The sequence below is a fragment of the Carcharhinus amblyrhynchos genome, chromosome 6 (assembly GCF_965287045.1).
Source record: "Carcharhinus amblyrhynchos chromosome 6, sCarAmb.v2.hapA, whole genome shotgun sequence".
Taxonomy (NCBI): domain Eukaryota; kingdom Metazoa; phylum Chordata; class Chondrichthyes; order Carcharhiniformes; family Carcharhinidae; genus Carcharhinus; species Carcharhinus amblyrhynchos.
This window is the reverse complement of record NC_137329.1, coordinates 244,912-264,422: the sequence shown is the minus strand read 5'-3', so window position 1 is coordinate 264,422 and position 19,511 is coordinate 244,912. Positions and strand designations below refer to the sequence as shown.

At 43.6% G+C, this 19,511-nt stretch overlaps 1 protein-coding gene across 2 annotated transcripts in view; it reads right to left on the bottom strand.

Moving 5' to 3' along the window:
* caprin1b (cell cycle associated protein 1b) overlaps window positions 1–10,576 on the bottom strand; it is a 237,663-nt gene extending 227,087 nt beyond the window's left edge. For both annotated transcript variants that reach the window (XM_080189836.1, XM_080189837.1), the window contains exon 1: window positions 10,198–10,576. In XM_080189836.1, the coding sequence (XP_080045962.1) occupies window positions 10,198–10,398 (201 nt within the window). In that variant the 5' untranslated portion in view covers window positions 10,399–10,576. The remainder of the gene's footprint in view (window positions 1–10,197) is intronic.
* Window positions 10,577–19,511: the final 8,935 nt, after the last annotated feature.

Here is a 19,511-nt window from a genome sequence, read left to right as displayed (position 1 = left end):
AAGCTGCCGCAATACCCTACGTAACATTGATATCTACTGACATATGGTCCTACTTCTGTGCAAAGTTAGCAGACTCAAATGAAACTAAGTTATGACTGGCCCTTAGCTTGTAAGTGAAAAAAGTTAGCACCTTCAGATTGAATGGTCACCAAATGAAAAATGTGTGCAACTGGTCCTTTTATAATCTGAGCATCAGACTGGTTTAAATTGTCCATCAAATAGCCTGACTATATCAAAATTAAAACCCTTCAACCCAACCCATTAACTTAGTTCAGTTGAACTATTCACTCATTGTATATAATTATGTCTACGACCAAAATGAGAATAGTTCAAGTTTATTTATTAGTGTCATAGGTTGGCTTGCATTAAAGTGAGATTGCAGGGGATTGGGGGTAGATTACTAGATTGGATTGAGGATTGGCTCGCTGACAGAAAGCAGAGGGTCAGGATCAATGGGTCCTCCTCTGGCTGGCAAAATGTAACTAGCACGGCACCACAGAGGTCAGCCCTCATACCTCAACGGTTTACAATCTATATAAATGATCTGCAAGCAGGGACGGAGTGCAACATAGTAAAATTTGCTGACAATATTAAGATAGGTATGAAAGCAGGTAATGAAACATACCAACTAGAAGAAGTAGGCCATTTGGCCCTTCGAGCTGGCTCCACCATTCATTTTCATTATGGCTACTTATAAGTTTCTATGAGACCCCTATGAGATTCTAAACTCCAATGAATATAATCCTAACCAATTTATTGCCTCATTATGTCAGACCTGCATCCCAGGTATCAGCCTGGTAAACCTTCTCTGGACTCCCTCTATACTAAAGACATCCTTCTTCAAATAAGGATATGAAAACTGCACACAATATTCCAGGTGTGGCCTCACCAAAGCTCTATACAACTGCAGTAAAACATTCCTATTCCTTTACTCAAATCCTCTCACTATGAAGGCCATTTGTCTTTTTCACTGTCTGCTGTATCTGTGTGCTTATTTTCAGCGACTGATGCACAAGGACACCAAGGTCTCGTTGAGTATCCATCTCTTAAATTACACCCATTCAAATAATCCGTCTTCCAATTATTGCTACCAAAGTGGATAACCTCACATTTATCCAGGTTATACTGATCTGCCATGCAGATGCACACAGCCTGTCCAAATCATGCTGAAACATCTCTGCATCCCCCTCAGTTCACTCTCCCACCCAACTTTGTATCATCTGCAAAACTGGAGATAATACATAAGAACATAAGAAATAAGAGCAGGAGTAGGCCATCTAGCCCTTCGAGCCTGCCCCGCCATTCAATAAGATCATGGCTGATCTGTCGTGGCTCAGTTCCACATTCCTGCCCTCTCCCCATAACCCTTAATCCCCTCTCTTATCAAAAACCCATCAACCTGCGTCTTAAAAATATTTAGCGAGGTAGCCTCCACCACTTCAACGGGCAGAGAATTCCAGAGATTCACCACCCTTTGAGTGAAGAAGTTCCTCCTCAACTCCGTTCTAAACCCCCCCCCCCCACCCCCACTTTATCTTGAGGCTGTGCCCCCTAGTCCTACTATCCTTTCTGAGCGGGAAGAGTCTCTCCACCTCTATCCTATCCATCCCATTCATCATCTTATACATCTCAATGGGATCTCCCCTCATTCTTCCAAACTCTAATGAGTACAAGCCTAATTTATTCAGCCTCTCCTCATAGCTCAACCCCCTCAACTCCGGCATCAGCCTAGTAAACCTCCTCTGCACTCCCTCCAAGGCCAAAATATCCTTGCGTAAGTGCGGCGACCAAAACTGCACACAGTACTCCAGCTGCGACCTCACCTATGCCCTATACAGCCACAGCAAGACCTCCCTACTTTTATATTCAATCCCCCTCGCTATGAAGGCCAGCATCCCATTCGCCTTCCTGACCACCTGCTGCACCTGCAAGCTGGGTTTTTGCGACTCATGCACAAGGACCCCGAGGTCCCTCTGCACCGTCGCCTGCTGCAGTTTTTCTCCACGTAAGTAATAATCCTTCCTACCATTATTCCTACCAAAGTGGACCACCTCGCACTTGCCAACATTAAATTCCATTTGCCATTTCCTGGCCCATTTGCCCAGCCTATCTAGATCCTTCTGCAGACTCTCCATACCCTCCGCACAATTTGCCGTTCCACCAATCTTGGTGTCATCAGCAAATTTCGACACCCTACACTCGGTTCCCTCCTCCAGATCATCTATATAAATGGTAAATAGCTGAGGCCTCAGCACCGACCCCTGGGGCACTCCACTAGTCACCATCCGCCAATCCGAATAGCACCCATTGAACCCCACTCTCTGCCTCCTATTTGACAACCAATCCTCTATCCACGCTAACACCCTACCCCCAATTCCATGCCCCCTGACCTTCTGCAATAACCTCTTGTGAGGTACCTTGTCAAACGCCTTCTGGAAATCAAGACAGAACACATCCACCGGCTCTCCTCTATCCACCGCCCTAGACACATCCTCATACAACTCCAGTAAATTTGTCAGACACGACTTCCCTTTAACGAAACCGTGCTGCGTCTGCTCTATCAAGCAATTCCTCTCAAGATGCCTTGCTATTTCCTCCTTGATGACGGATTCTAATATTTTACCTACAACAGACGTTAAACTAACCGGCCTATAATTCCCTGCCTTTTGCCTGGCACCCTTCTTAAACAACGGCGTAACATTAGCCGTTTTCCAATCTTCCGGCACTTCCCCGGAATCCAGCGACGTCTGGAAAATAACCACCAAGGCATCCACTATCACCTCCGCCATTTCTTTCAGAACCCTCGGATGCATTCCATCCGGTCCTGGTGACTTGTCCACAATCAGCCCCTCCAGTCTGTCGAGCACCGCCTCTCTAGTAACAGTAACGTCATTAAGACCCTCCAGTCCTACCACCTTTCCATCTCTAACACCCGGCAAATTATTCATGTCCTCCTCCGTGAAGACAGAAACAAAAAAGTTGTTCAAGACCTCAGCCATATCCCCATCCCCTACCACTAAGTCCCCCTTCTCATCCTCTAAGGGACCAACGTTCACTTTCTTCGTCCAAATCATTAATATAAAACAACTGGGGTCCTAGCAATACAGATCCCTGCAGAACCCCAGTAGTCACTGACTCCAATCAGAATAAGGCCCATTTATGCCAGCTCTTTGCTTCGTATCTGCTAACCAGCCTTCCAAACATCTCAGGAATTACCTGCAATCTCATATGGTTTAAACTTTACATGGTCTGTTATGTCAGACCTTGTTGAAAGGTCTTCTGAAAGTCTAAACCACATCCACTGGTTTTCCTCGGTCAACTCTACTATTACATCTCAAAAAATGCCAATGATTCATCAAGCACAATTTCCCTTTTGTGAATCCATGCTGACTTTGCCTGATTATACAACTACCTTCCAAATTCTGCGTTATGAAATCCTTGATAATGAACTCCAGCAACTGCCCCAGCACCAACATAAGGCTCATTGGTCTATCGTTCTCTGCTTTCACTCTACTTCTCTTTTTGAATAGCAGGCTTACATTAGATACCCTCCAATCTACAGGAACCAGTCCAAAGAATGGTGGCACAGTGGTTAGCACTGCTGCCTCACAACGCCAGTGACCCAGATTCGATTCCCACAGTCGGAAAGGTGTGGTTAGGTGCACTGACCCGAACAGGTACTCAAATGTGGCAACTAGGGAAATTTCACAGTAACTTTATTGCAGTGTTAATGTAAGCCTTATTTGTGACTAATAAATAAAGTTAACTTTGTCTGGCACAAAAGCAAAATGGGTAAAACGGCCAATCCGTGGCTAACAAAGAAAATTAGAGGCAGTATCCGATCTAAGGAAGAAGCATACAGATTGGCCAAGAAAAATAATAGGTCTGAGGTTTGGGAGCAGTTCAGAATTCCGCAAAGGAAGCCCAAGCGATTAAGAGGAAAATATAAAGGAAACTAAGCTTGCAATGAACATAAAGGCGGGCCCTAAGAGTTTCTGTAGACATGTAAAAAGAAAGAGATTGCTGAAGATAGATGTCCGCTACAGACAGAAATGCATAATATGGGACAAAGAAATGGCCAAGCAAATAAATACATACTTGGGTTCTGTCTTCATAAAAGAGGACACAAATCAAATGCCAGAAATGTCGGAGAACGCAAGATTCAGTGAGAAGGAAGAACTGAGGGAGATCAACATTAACAGAGAAATGATGGGAAAACTGATGGGATTGAAGGCGGATAAATCCCCAGGGCCTGATAATCTATATCCCAGGGTATTCATGAATGTGGCTCTAGAAATAGTGGACATATTGGTGGTCCTCTTCCAGAATTTTATAGACTCTGGAACAGTCCCTGCAGATTGAAGGGTAGTTAATGTCACTCCAATATTCAAAAAGGGAAGCAGAAGGAAAACAGGGAATTATAGACCAGTAAGCTTAACATCAGTAGTGGGGAAATTTTTGAATCCATTTTCAAGGACTTTATAGCAGAGCATTTAGAAGGCAGGATCAGACAGAATCAGCATGAATTTGTGAAGGGGAAATCATGTTTGACAAATCTGTTGTAGAGTTGACAAAATGGAACCAAAAGATATCGTATATTTCAGTAAGCTTTGACAAAGTCCTGCACAAGAGATTATCGTGCAAGATTAAAGCGCATGGGATTGAGAGGAATTGTATGGCGATGGATTGAAAACTTGGCAGAGAGGAAACAAAGAGCAGGAATTAATGGGTGCTTTTCAAATTGGCAGGCAGTAACTAGCGGGGTGCCACTGGGATCCCAGCTATTCACAATATATATTAATGATTTGGATGAGGGAACAAAATGTCACATGTCTAAGTTTGCAGATGATACCAAGTTGGGTGGGAGGGTGAACTGTGATGAGGATGCAGAGATCCTTCAGAGGGTGGGTGAGTGGGCTAATCTATGGCAGATGCAATATAATGTGGAAAAAATGTAAGGTTATTCACTTTGGAAACAAAAACAAGATGACAGATTATTACCTGAATCATTGTAAACTGGGAGAGTGCGCAGTGGGACCTTGGTGTCCTTGTGCCCCAGTAATTGAAGGTAAGCGTGCAGGTGCAGCAGGCCGTATCGAAGGCAAATAGCATGTTGACCTTCACTGCAAGGAGGTGGAGTACGGGAGCAGGGGTGTGTTGTTGCAATTATACAGGGCCTTGGTGAGGCCACACCTAGTGCATTGTGTGCAGTTTTGGTCTCCTTTTCAGAGGAAGGAGGTCCTTGCTCTCGAGAGAGTGCAGCAAAGGTTTACCAGGCTGATTCCGGGGATGGCGGGACTGATGTACGAGGAGACATCGATGTGGTTGGGATTATTCTCACTGGAGTTCAGGTGAATGGAGGGTGGGGGGCAGTCTCAGAGACTTACAAAATTCTAACAGGATTAGACAGTGTAGATGCAGGAAGGATATTCCTGATAGTGGGGGAGTCCAGAACCAGGTGTCACAGTCTGACGATTCAGGGTAGACCATTTAGGACGGAGGTGAGGAGACATTTCTTCACCTGAAGAATAGTGAGCCCGTGGAATTAATTGCCACAGGAAATAGTTGATGCCAAAACACTGAATGTATTCAAGAGGCGGCTGGATCTAGCACTTGCAGTGAACGGGCTCAAAGTTTACAGAAGAAAAGCAGGATTAGGTTATTGAGTTGGATGATCAGCCACGATCGTAATAAATGGCACAGCAGGGTCAAAGGGCCAAATGGCCTCTTCCTAAATTTTTATGTTACAGGACCTATGGCGACTTTACCTTTACAACTTAGAAAGCAACTTTGGCAGGTAGAGTTTTGGAAGAAAGCAATAAATGGATTCATGCTGTCCCAATCTCAGAGGTTTCAGATACACCACTGTCTCCACAGGTCACTTCAGGAACCCACCTTCAAGGAATAATTTGTGATCCTCCATCTGACATGAATCACCTCGACCAAGCACCACAAAATGCTGCCAAGTTGGCTGGCAGAAAATGCATCCTGTTATTGGGCCATACAATGAATAATGAAATGGATTACGGTCATCATCCTGCACAATTCCAAAAATGGTTTACTGTGCCACTCAAAGATATCTCTTCATAACAAAAAGAAAGGCATCAGGACTAACCTGAGAGAGTTTCATAACTGTGCTGTGGTATGAAATCAAGAAAATCACGAAATCAAGTACGAACACTCAACGTGTGCACCCTCCTCCCCCTAACAGTTATTTCTACCTGAAGGAAACTGAAATGTTTTGCTGTGCAAGTATAAAGAGCTTATCATATTCTTTTATGAACAAGCATTGCATTTTAACATGGCATTTTTCTTGAAGTGGATTAAACCAATTTTATGTTTCTTGGTTTTAGATGTGTTATTTGAACATTACATTCTGTGAAAACGTGTCCTGAAGTAAGTGGTTTTGTGACTATTAATTGTACTTAGAAAAGAATATTTGGACTCCAAACTGAGAACCCATGATTTTAATGTAGAACTCTGGAACATTTGGGCCCTCAAAGCGATTCTCCCCCATTCATGGCTGATGTATATATTAATGTCTACCTCTCTTGGATCCACAATCATCAATATTCTTGCCGAATAAATATTTAAATAAACATAAGCAGCACGTTGGCACAGTGGTTAGCACTGCTGCGTTAAAGCGCCAGGGACCCAGGTTCGTTTCCCAGCTTGGGTTACTGTCTGCGCGGAGTCTGCACAGGTTTCCTCCGAGCGCTCCAGTTTCCTCCCAAAGTCCAAAAGACGTGCTGGCTGGTGCATCAGCCATGCTAAATTCTCCTTTAGTGTACCCAAACAGGCTCCAGAGTGCAGTGACTAGGGGATGTTCACAGTAGCTTCATTGCAGTGTTAATCTAAACTTAATTGTGACACTAATAAATAAACTTTAAACATTTTATATCCCAATTTCAATTTTGAACTTTTCAATTGACCTAGACAGCCTTTCAGCTGTAGAATTCCAAATTTCTGTTAGTTTTTAAATCAACATCCTGCAGTTATCATAAACTGAACCGGACTAGACATATAAATAACATAGCTACACGACCAAGTCAGAGGCTAGGGATCCTGCAGCAAGTAACTTATCCCCTGATTCTCTGAAGCCTGTCCAAAATTTAAAGGCACAAGTCAGGAGTGTGAAGTAATATCCACCACTTGTCTGGATGAGTGCAGCTCCAACAACACTCAAACAGCTTGACACCATCCAGGACAAAGCTGCCCACTTGATTGGCATCTCTTCTGTAAACATTCACTCCTATTACCAAACAAAAGTGGCAGCAATACGTACAATCTACAAGATTCACTGTAACTCCTAAGCCAGCATCTCCCAAACCCACAAATGCACCCATCTATCAAATACATGGGACCATCATCATCACCTGAAAGTTCCCCTTCAAGTCACACACCATCTTGACTTGAAATATTGGGAAGGCTTACCTGCCCTTATTAGCCAAGACACAGAATATAAAGAGCAGGAAGTAATGGTGGAGCTGTATAAAACACTTGCTTGGCCACTGCTGGAGTACTGTGTGCAGTCTAATTGCCACATTACAAGGAGAATGTAATTGAACAAGAAAAAGTTCAAAGAAGATTCACCATCATGCTGCCCAGGCTGTAGTATTTTAGCTATGAAGAGAGACTGGATAGACTGGGGTTGTTTTCATTAGTGCAAAGGCGGCTGAGGATAAGACAAGCCAGGGCACGACTTGCATCAGTTAACGGTAGGGCCCTGGGGAGTGATGTTGAATATGGACACCTAGGGGTGCAAGTCCACAGTTCCTTGAAAGTAGCATCACAGATAGACAGAGTGGTGAAGGTGGTGTTTGGCACATTTGCCTTCATTGCTCAAGAGCACTGAGTACAAGGAGTTGGGATATTTTGTTACAACTGTACAAGGCATTGGTATAGCCACATTTGGAGTACTGTGTGCTATTCTGGTATCCCTGCTATAGGAAGGATGTTATTAAACTAGATAGGGTGCAAAGAAGATCTACAAAGACGTTATCGGAACTGAAAGGTTTGAATTTTAAGGAGGGGCTGGAACTCTTTTCCCTGGAATGTAGGAGGATGAGCTGTGATATTATAGAGGTTTCCAAAAGCATGAAGGGCACAGATATGGTGAATAGCCAAAGTGTTTTCCCGAAGGTAGGAATCCAAAATTAAAAGGCATAGGATCTACGGTCAGAGGGGAAAGATTTAAAAGAGACACGATGGACAACTTTTTCTCACACACACAGTGGTGCTTATATGGAATGAGCTGTCAGAGGTGGTAGAGCTGGTACAATCACAACATTTAAAAGCCATTTGGACAGGTACATGGATAGGAGAGATTTAGAGGGACATGGGCCAAACTCAGGCAAATGGGACTAGTTCAGTGTAAGAACCTGGTTGGCATGGACCAGTTGGGCCAAAGAGGCTAATTCCACGCTGTATATCTATGGATATGTATATCTATAAAAGTGGCTGGATGACAGAAGACTAAGGATGGTTGTACAGGATTATTTTTCAAACTGGGGACCTGAAACCAGGGATCACTGCTAAGTCCACTTATTTGTCATTTATATTAAACACACAAGTTTAGGTTGTAGATTTAGGCTCAGTTTTTGGTATTTGTTGATATATTGAATTTCTTGGTTAAAAAAGTGTGCAAAGATGACAATTATTCTTGTTCTATGTCATTCTGTATTTGATGCCTTATCAATGGATTTTAGAAGTCTCTTGGGTTTCCTTACAAGTTCCCTGCAAAATAAGCTTGCACTAGGATACAAAGACACTATTCACCTCTGTCTGGTGAGGGATATTATAATGATTTTGAAAAATTTGATGAGAATTTAGCAGGCATAGTTAGTAAGTTTGCAGATGACACGAAGATTAGTGGCATAATGGATATTGAAGGTAGTTAGAAGATTGCAGTGGGATGCTTGGCTTCATTGGTCGGAACACTGAACAGAGGAGTTGGGAAGCCTTGTTGAAGTTGTACAAGACATTTGTAAGGCCACACTTGGAATATTGTGTATAGTTCTGGTTACCCTATTATAGAAACGATATTATTAAACCAGAAAGTGCGTGTAAAGATTTACTAGGATGCTACCGGGACTTGATGGTTTGAGTTACAAAGGGTGGATAGACTGGGACTTTTCTCTCTGGAGTGTAGGAGGCTGAGGGGTGATCTTATAGAGGTCTTTAAAATGAGGGACATAGATCAGTTAAATAGTTAATATCTTTTCCCAAAAGTAGGGGAGTCTTAAACTAAAGGACATAGGTTTAAAGTGAGAGATCCAAAAGATCCAGGGGACAATTTTTTCACAGAAGGTGGTGAGTGTCTGGAACAAGCTGCCAGAGGTAGTAGTAGAAGCAGGTACAGTTTTGTCTTTTAAAAAACATTTGGACAGTTACATGGGTAAGATGAGTATAAAGGCCAAACGCAGGCAATTGGGACTTGCTTAGTGGTTAAAAACAAAGGGCAGCATAGGCAAGTTGGACCAAAGGTCCTTTTTCTGTGCTGTAAAATTATTCTTGTTCTATGTCATTCTGTATTTGATGCCTTATCAATCTCTGGTATGATCTCTGTTACTTCACTGTTCCCAGCTGACGAAGTGTCATTCAGACTCGAAACATTGCTCTATTCTCTCTACACGGATGCTGTCAGACCTGAGATTTTCCAGCATTATGTCTTTGTTCCGTCAGTTGCTGGGTCAAAAATCATGGAATTCCCTTCCTAACAGCGGTGTGGGTGTACCTACATCTTAGGAGCAGTCGCAGTTCACGGCAAATAAATGCTGGCCTAACCACAATGATGATATCCTGTATATCTTTCTTTAAGGGATGTTTTCAGCCTTCATCCATGAATGAAGCTGCATTTATTTACTACTGATCTTTTCGAAAGCCATTAAAAAATACAAACTTATTCAATACAATCCACAAAACGCTATACTCGACAAAACGTGCACGTTTTGACTCAAGGAAATCATGGAGAACTAACTTTGAACGTGTTTTTTGATACTTAACACGTTCAAACACTTTGGTACAATACATCTTTCCTGTCAACTATTTAAAGTAACTGTGGAGTGGGGAGGGGCGGGAGGAGCTGAGACAGACTTTCCAGTCTGGGGAATGATTGCTCTGCTGGGTGTTGAGAGGCCGCTCCAGCCTACGAAGGCCGGAGCCACCCGAACTACAGCTAGCTCTCTACTCTCCTACCTTCTTTTTCTCCATGTTCCGCACTTTCTTGTCGATGACATTGAGAACCTGTCTGAGAGCTTCATTCTGCGGCTGTACCGCCTGTCCCTGGCCGCCCTGGACACTCACCGCTGCGGCAGCGGCAGCCTTGGCGGCGGCCTCAGCCCCGGCGGCGGAAGACGATCGCGATTCGGCCGCTTTAGTGGCGGTGGCTGCGGGCATTTTGTCTGCTTGTCTTTGTGAGGAGCGAAGCTGACTTTAGAAACACAATGAGGGATAAAGCGGGAGAGGAGCCGCGGGACCAAGTTGCCGATTGGGCTGAAAAGAGCGAGAGACGCGGCCGCTTCTCCGTCCGCGCGACACCAGCAGCAGCTCCGAGACTGAACGGCGGGAACGCGCCGCGGGAGCGCGATCCGCGTGCCCGCCTCAGGACCCGTGCCGCGGCTGCCCGCGGCGCGCCAGCTCACATCTCGGATGAATTCGGCAACGTCTTTCATTCGCTGGTTAGGACACCCTTTGAGAAAGGAAATCTCTGGGATTGGGATACAGGGACCTTTGAGCAACTCAGCAAAGAGTCACTGAAACAAACTGGCACCTTCATTAACACAGAATTAAACACCTTGCATCAACTCAGCAAAGAAATGATCAATGAAACAACAGATTAGATCTAAGCTCTGCAGTCCTGCTGTATCCATATCAATCGACAGTTCTGAGGCACCACAGGAAAAACCGCACCTACCTCCTCAAAAGATAACAGGAGACATAGCCCACAGAGTTCCCTTTGTCGTCCAGTACTTCCCCAGAGGACAGAAGCTACATCATCTCCAGGGCCTTCAATGTCGATGAAGACGAGGCCATCCCCATACCGCCACTACTTGTCTTCAAACAATTGTGCAACCTCAGACCATTGTACCCAGCCTTCAGGAGAACACCACAAACCCTGCCACAGCAACCTCCAAGTCGTGCCAGATCATCTACCATCATCTCACGTGAGAGCACAATCCACCAGGTACATACTCTTGTGAGTCGGCCAACATTGTCTACCTGATACGCTGCAGGAAAAGGATGTCCTAAGGCTTGGTACATTGGGGAGATCATGTTGACGCTACCACAACAGATGATGGACACCACTGGATAAACACCAGGCAGGAGTGTTCCCTTCCTGTCAGGGAACACTTCAGCAGTCAAGGGCATTCAGCCTCTGATTTTTGGTTACGCCTTCTCCAAAGCAGCCTTCATGACACACTAGCAGAATCACTGAGCAGAAACTGATAGCCAAGTTCCACACACGAGGATGGCCTCAACCAGGATCTTGGGTCCATGGTACACAATCTGTAACCCTCATGACTTGCCTTGGGTTGCAAAATCTCGCTGGCTGGGGACAATTCACGTCTCTTTAACCTGTGATTAACCCCCTCTCCACTTACATTGTCTGCACCTGTAAAGACTTGATTAGCTGTTAAGACTTGCATTCCAATCATTATCTTGTAATTGATTACTGATTATGGATAGTCAGCATGGCTTTGAGTGCAAAATTATGTCTCAAGTTTAATTGAGTTTTTTGAAGGGCTAACCAAGAAGGTAGATGAGGGCAGTGCAGTTGATTTGTCTACATGGACTTTAGCAAGGCCTTTGACAATTAACCACATGGTAGATTGTTGCATAAGGTTAAATCTCTCAGGGATCCAGGGTGAAGTAGCTAAATGGCTTGATGACAGAATAAGAAGTCTCAACACCAGGTTAAAGTCCAACAGGTTTATTTGATAGTAACGCCACAAGCTTTCGGAATGCTGTTCCTTCGTCAGGTCAGTGGAGATTTCTGATCACAAACAGGGCATATAAAGGCACACACAGTTTACAGAAAACTGATTAGAATGCAAGTCTTTACAGCTAATCTGCTATGCAAGTCTTAAAGGTGCAGACAATGTGAGTGGAGATAGCTCCTTTAAGACTTGCATTCTAATCAGTATTCTGTAAACTGTGTGTGCCTTTATATGTCCTGTTTGTGATCAGAAATCTCCGCTTACCTGACTAAGAAACAGTTTTCTGAAAGCTTGTGGCGTTTACTATCAAATAAACCTGTTGGACTTTAACCTGGTGCTGTCAGACTTCTTACTGTGTTTACCCAAGTCCAATGCCAGCATCTCCACATCTTGATGACAGAAGCCAGAGGGTGGTTAAGAGGGTTGTTTTTCAAACTGGAGACCTGTGACCAGCAATGTGCCTCAGGGATTGGTGTTGGGTCCACTGTTATTTGTCATTTATATTAATGATTTAGATGAGAATATTGGAGGCATGGTTAGTTTGCAGATGACACCAAGATTGGTGGCATAGTGGACAGTAAAGAAGGTTATCTAAAATTGCAATGGGATATTGATTAATTGGGCCAGTGGGCTGACAAATGACAGGTGGAGCTTAATTTAGATAAATGTGAGGTGATGCATTTTGGTAGACTGAACCAGGGCAGGACTTACTCAGTTAATGGTAAGGCGTTGGGGAGAGTTACAGAACAGAAATCTAGGGGTACAGGTTCATAACTCCTTGAAAGTGGAGTCGCAGGTGGACAGAGTGGTGATGAAGGCATTCAACATGCTTGGTTTCATCGGTCAGAACACTGAATACAGGAGTTAGGACATCTTGTTGAAGTTGTACAAGACATTGGTAAGGCCCCACTTGGAATACTGTGTACAGCTCTGGTTACTCGATTATAGCATATTATTAAACTAGAAAGAGTGCAGAAAAGATTTACTAGGATGCCATCAGGACTTGATGATTTGAGTTATAAGGAGAGGCCAAATAGACTGGGACTTTTTTCTCTGGGGTATAGAAGACTGAGGGGTGATCTTATGGAGGTCTGTAACATAATGAGGGGCGTAGATCAACTAGATAATCAATATCTTTTCCCAAAGGTAGGGAAGTCGAAAACTAGAAGGCATAGGTTTAAGGTGAGAGCAGAAAGACAAAAATGTCCAAAGGGCAATTTTTTCACACAGAGGATGATGAGTGTCTTCAACAAACTGCGAGGCAGTGGTAGAGGTGAGTACAATTTTGTCTTTTAAAAAGCGTTTAGACAGCTACATGGGCAAGATGGGTATAGAGGGATATGGGCCAAATGCAGGCAATTGGGACTACCTTAGAAGTTGGGCCGAAGGGCCTGTTTGCATGCTGTAAACCTCTAGGACTCTGAATGCAAAAGATAGGCTGAAGCATTTGCAACAATCTTCAGCCAGAAGTGCCAAATGATGATCCAACTTGTTCTGGAGGTCTAAGTATCACAGATGCCAGAGCTCATCCAATTCGATTCACCCATATATCATCAAGAAACTGCTGGAGGCACTGGATACTGAGACACTACGGGGCCTGACAATACATAAAAGCAAATTACAGTGCATACCATTCACAGAGAAGAAAAGGAGAGAGTGCAGAATGTAGTGGTACAGTCATAGCTCGGCTGTAGAAAAAGAGCAACTTAATGCGAGGTAAGTCCATTCAAAACTCTGCTGGCAGCAGGGAAGAAGCTGTTCTTGAGTCAGTTGGTACTGTCCTTAGGCTTTTGTATCTTTTTCCCGGTGGAAGAGAGTGTGTCCAGGGTGCGTGGGGTCCTTAATTATGCTGGCTGCTTTTCCGAGACAGCGTGAAATGTAGACTGAGTTAATTGATGGAAGACTTGATGGATTGAGCTACACTCAACCTTTTGTAGTTCCTTGCGGTCTTGGGCAGAACAGGAGCCGTACCAAGCTGTGATACAGCCAGAAAAAAAATGCATTTTATAGTGCATCTATAAAAGCTGGTGAAAGTTGTAGCTGACATGCCAAATTTCCTTAGTTTTCTGAGAAAGTAAAGGCATTAGTGGGCTTTCTTAACTATAGTGTCGACATGCTGGGGACCAGGATCAGTTCGTTGTTGGTAATCGGGATACCTAAAACTTGAAGCTCTTGACCATGTCTACTTCGTCCCCATTGATGTAGACAGGGGCACGTTTTCCTTTATGCTTTCTGAAGTCGATGACAATCTCCATTTTGTTGACATTGAGATATATCATTGTTCCTTCATTATCACTTAGTCAAAATCCTGGAATTCCCTCTCTAACAGCATTGTGGGTATACCGACACCACATGCACTGCTCACCATCTCCTTCTCAAGACAATAAATGCAGGCCTAGCCAGCAATGCTCACATACCATGAATTAATAGAAAAGGGTGTTGTCAACCCATTGAAGGAAATGGTCGGTGATTTAAACAGATACCTCTTTCAACTCACTGAAGAGATAGCTATTGAAATGAACAGCATCAGGAGATATTTAAAAAGCATGTTTGTTGGGTAAAAAATGCCACACCCATTACATCCAGAATTATAAGACATTGAATCAATTTTAATTTCTCAATAGGAGTACATTCATTTTGCAACTAATTACTGAAAACTGCACATTTAGCTGCGACGTGCCACTGATTTTTGCACAATGAGGTTTAATCCAATTCCGAGAGGTGTGTTAATCATTACCATCCCTGCGAAGTGTAATTGCATTTTAAAACATTAACCTATTAAACTTCCATCACCCAGGCCACAAGAGGCTGGAGCACCTCTTCTGCACTGTATTATTCTGTGACTGTGACAATTAATGGGAAGAAATAAAGCTTTTGATGAAACCATTGATGACATGATGTTTAAGATATATTCTTTAACAGGATGTGGGCATCCATATTACCAACATTTTTTGTCCATCCCTAAAACTTTACAGATTTGCCAATGTGGAGTTTGTTGTGGAAGAAACAAGCACTGCAGATCAAGTGGAACGTACAGATTAGATTTCCAGAAGCAACTTGACAGGATGTCACCACCAAAGGTTACTACACAAAATAAGAGCTCATGGTGACAGGTAGAGATAGAGGATCAGTTAGCAAACATACAACAGAAATTAGGCATTAATCAATCATTTTTGGCTTGGTAGGATGCAACAAATGGAGTGCCACAGGGATCAATTCACCAATTCCCACTCCTTGTCCAGGATCACGTAAGATATGTCTGGTTGAGGGAATTCCCTTCTGGAACTTTCTCACAGTGAGTTAATGAATGTCTTTTGCAAGGGAGAAAGTAAAAACAGTATTTTTTTTTTGGTAAAGCATCCAGGAATGTTTGGATTTGGATAATGGATAAGTTTTATTGTTGTGGTTTAGGATCTTTTTGTATGCTTTAATTGGAATATCTTAATTAACCCATGAAATAAAACTCAACACCACTTAAAATTCAAAAGAACATAAGAAATTCAAGGAAATGGTGATTACTGTATAGCCATTTGAGCCTACTCTGTCATTCTGTACAATCACAGCTGCTTTTGCCTCCCCTCTCTCACTTGCTCACAAATCTGAGAGATCAGATATCTACATTCAATGATGGAACATTCTTAATCCACTGGTAGAGAATTCCAAAGATTCACTACTTTCTGCATGAAGAGATTTAAGGATGGCTCACTAGTTAGCCCTGCAGTCTCCCAGTGCCAGGGACCCAGGTTCCATTCTGGCCTTGAATGTCAATGTGAGTTTGCATGTTCACTCTGTGTCTGTGTGGGTTTCCTCTGGGTGGTCGGGTTTCCTCCCGCAGTGCCAAGATATCCAAGTTAGTGGGATTAGTGGGGTAAATGCATGGTGTTAAGGAAATGAGGTGGGGGTGGGCCTGGGTAAGATGCTCTGTCAGAGAGTTTGTGTAGACTTGATGGGCCGTATGTCTTCCTTCTGCCCTGTAGGGGTTCTGTGATTTCTCAATCTCAGCCCTAAGCAGGCTACCCCTTTTCTTGGTCTTCATATTCTAGATTCCTTACCCAGGGAAAATAACAGCTCTGTCACTGCCCTGTCAGAGTATGGTACACTATCTTTTTCGTCCCATTGGAAAGTTCATGGCAGACACTGATGGCTACAGTGAAGAAAACTGGTCAAAAATAAGATTCATTTCTTGAAATTAATAATCTGTTAGATTGTATGCAGCATAAGCAGTCGGCAGAAATAGCAAACTTTGGGTTTCCTCCGGGAGCTCTTGTTTCCTCCCACAGTCCAAGGATGTGCAGGATAGTTGGATTGGTCATACTAAATTGCCCCTTAGTGTCAGGGGAACTAGCTAGGATAAATGCATCAGGTTAAAGGGATAGAGTCTGGGTGGGATTGTGGTTGGTGCGGACGCGATGGGCCGAACGGCCTCTTTCTGCACTGTCGGATTCTATGATCAATGCTGGCATTAACTATTTACAATTCTATATGAAGTCTCCCCTTTTAACAAGTACAAGGGGAGTAAGTCTGCAGAGACATTAGTGGAGTAGAAAAAGTGCAGGATGAAGCTTAAGAAATCAATTAGCGAAGAGGGGATGTGAGAAAACTATGGCTGGTAAAAGTAGGGAAGATCCTAAGATATTCTATAAGTACATCAATGGGAAGAGGATAACCAGGGAGAGAGTAGGGACGAAGAGGGAAATCTGTGGGTGGAGCCAGAGGACATTGGTTGGATGTTAAATGATTATTATACATCTGTCTTCACCCATGAGAATGAAGTAGTAGTTATGGAACTCGGGGAGAGAGACTGAGGGGCTCTAGAGAAAATTATCACAGGGAGTGATGTGGTGTTACGTGGGTTACTTTCATTGGAGCAGAGAAGACTGAGGGGCGACCTGATTGAGGTGTTCAAGATTATGAGTGGTCATGATGTGGAGATGCCAGCGTTGGACTGGGGTGGGCACAGTAAGAAGTCTCACAACATTAAAGTCCAACAGGTTTATTTGGTAGAGTTCACTCACCTGAAGGAGCAGTGCTCCAAAAGCTCATGCTACCAAATAAATCTGTTGGACTTTAACCTGATGTTGTGAGACTACTCACCGGGGAGGTGCCAGACGGCTGGAGAACAGCTAATGTGGTTCCACTATTTAAGAAAGGTTGTAAACATAAGCCAGGGAACTACAGACCAGCAAGTCTCATGTCTGAGGTTAGGAAGCTACTGGAAAAGATTCTGAAGCACAGAATTTATCTCCATTTGGAAGGCAAGGTTTGATCAGGGATAGTCAGCATGGTTTTGTCAGAGGGAGGTCATGCTCAACAAATTTGATTAAGTCTTTTGAGCATGTGACCAAGTGTGTGGATGAGGGCAGTGTGGTCGATATAGTTTACATTGATTTCAACAAAGCTTTTGACGAAGTCCCACATGGGAAACTTAAGAAGGCAAATGCACATGGAATACAGGGTGATCTGACAAGGTGGATTCATTGTTGGCCTAGCAGTAGGAGACACAGTGCGGTGACAGACAGCTGCGTTAGTGACTAAAGGCCAGTGACTGGTGGCGTACCACAGGGAATCCATGCTGGGTCCTCTATTGTCCAACATTTACATAAATGACAGATAGCTATGTAGGAGTGTAAGATCAGTAAGTTTGCCGATGACACAAAGATCGGCTAGATGTTTGACAGGTTAAGTGGCTTGGGTTACAGGAAGATAGACAAGATGGTCAAACAGGCGGATAAGTGGCAGATGGAATTTAACCTGAAAGTGAGGTGATGCACTTTGGAATGAGGAATTTGACCAGGGAGTATATTATGAAAGGTCTGGCACTGGGAACTCTGGAAAACAAAGGACCTTGGCCTGTTTGTCCATAGATCTCTGAACGTGGAAAGGCAGGTTAGTAGGGTGGTGTAAAAGACATATAGCACACTCACCTTTATCAATTGGAGTATAGATTACAAAAGCAGAGAGGTTCATGGTGGAGTAGTATAAAACTTTGGTGCGGCCACAGCTGGAGTATGTGTGCAATTTTGTCCACCACATTATAGGAAGGACGTCAATGCACTCGAAGGGGTGCAAAGCAGATTTATCAGGATACTGCCTGGGATGGAACATTTATGCTTTGAAGAGACATTCTGTAAGTATACCAATGGGAAGAGGATAACCAGGGAGAGAGTAGGGACCAAGGGGGAAATCTGTGGGTGGAGACAGAGGACATTGGTTGGATGCTAAATGAGTATTATACATCTATCTTCACCCATGAGAATGAAGTAGTAGTTATGGAACTTGGGGAGAGAGACTGAGGGGCTCTAGAGAAAATTATCACAGCGAGTGATGTGGTGTTACGTGGGTTACTTTCATTGGAGCAGAGAAGACTGAGGGGCGACCTGATTGAGGTGTTCAAGATTATGAGCGGCATAGAACATAGAACAGTACAGCACAGTACAAGCCCTTCGGCCCTCAATGTTCTGCTGAGCTACATCCAAACCCAAGATCAAGCTATCCCACTCCCTATCATTCTGGTGTGCTCCATGTGCCTTTCCGATAACCGCTTGAAAGTTCCTAAAGTGTCCGACTCCACTATCATAGCAGGCAGTGTATTCCAACATCCCAACCACTGTCTGAGTGAAGAATGTACCTCAGACATCCCTCCTATATCTCCCACTGTGAACCTTATAGTTATGTCCCATCCACCCAAGGAAATAGTCTCTGCATGTCCACTCTATCTATCCCCCTCAGACAGGGTGGATAGGAGGCAGCTGTTCCTCTTAGCTGAAGGGGCTCCACACCCCTCTCATCCATGTACCTGTCCAACTTTTTCTTAAATGTTAAAAGTGAGCTCGCATTTACCACTTTATCTGGCAGCTCATTCCACACTCTCACCACTCTGCGAAGAAGACCCCCCACCAAATATTCCCTTTAAACTTTTCCCCCTTCACTCTTAACCCATGTCCTCTATTTTTTTTCCCCTAGCCTCAGAGGAAAAAGACTACTTGCATTCACTCTATCTATACCCATCATAATTTTATATACTTCTATCAAATCTCCCCCATTCTTCTACGCTCCAGGGAATAAAGTCCTAACTTATTCAACCTTTCTCTGTAACTCAGCTTCTCAAGTCCCAGCAACAACCTTCTCTGCACTCTTTCAACCTTATTAATATCCTTCCTGTAATTAGGTCACCAAAACTGCACACAATACTCTAAATTCAGCCTCACCATTGTCTTATACAATCTCACCATAACACTCCAACTCTTATATTCTATACTTTGATTTATAAAAATCAATGTTCCAAAAGCACTCTTTACGACCCTATCTACCTGTGATGCTACTTTTAGGGAATTATGTATCTGTATTCCCAGATCCCTCTGTTCTACTGCACTCTTCAGTGTCTTACCATTTATTTAGTGTGTTCTATCTTGGTTTGTCCTTCCAAAGTGCAATACCTCACACTTGTCTGCATTAAACTCCACCTGCCATTTTTCAGCCCATTTTTCTAGCTGGTCCAAATCCCTCTGCAAGCTTTGAAAACCTTCCTCACTGTCCACTACACCTCCAATCTTTGTATCATCAGCAAATCTG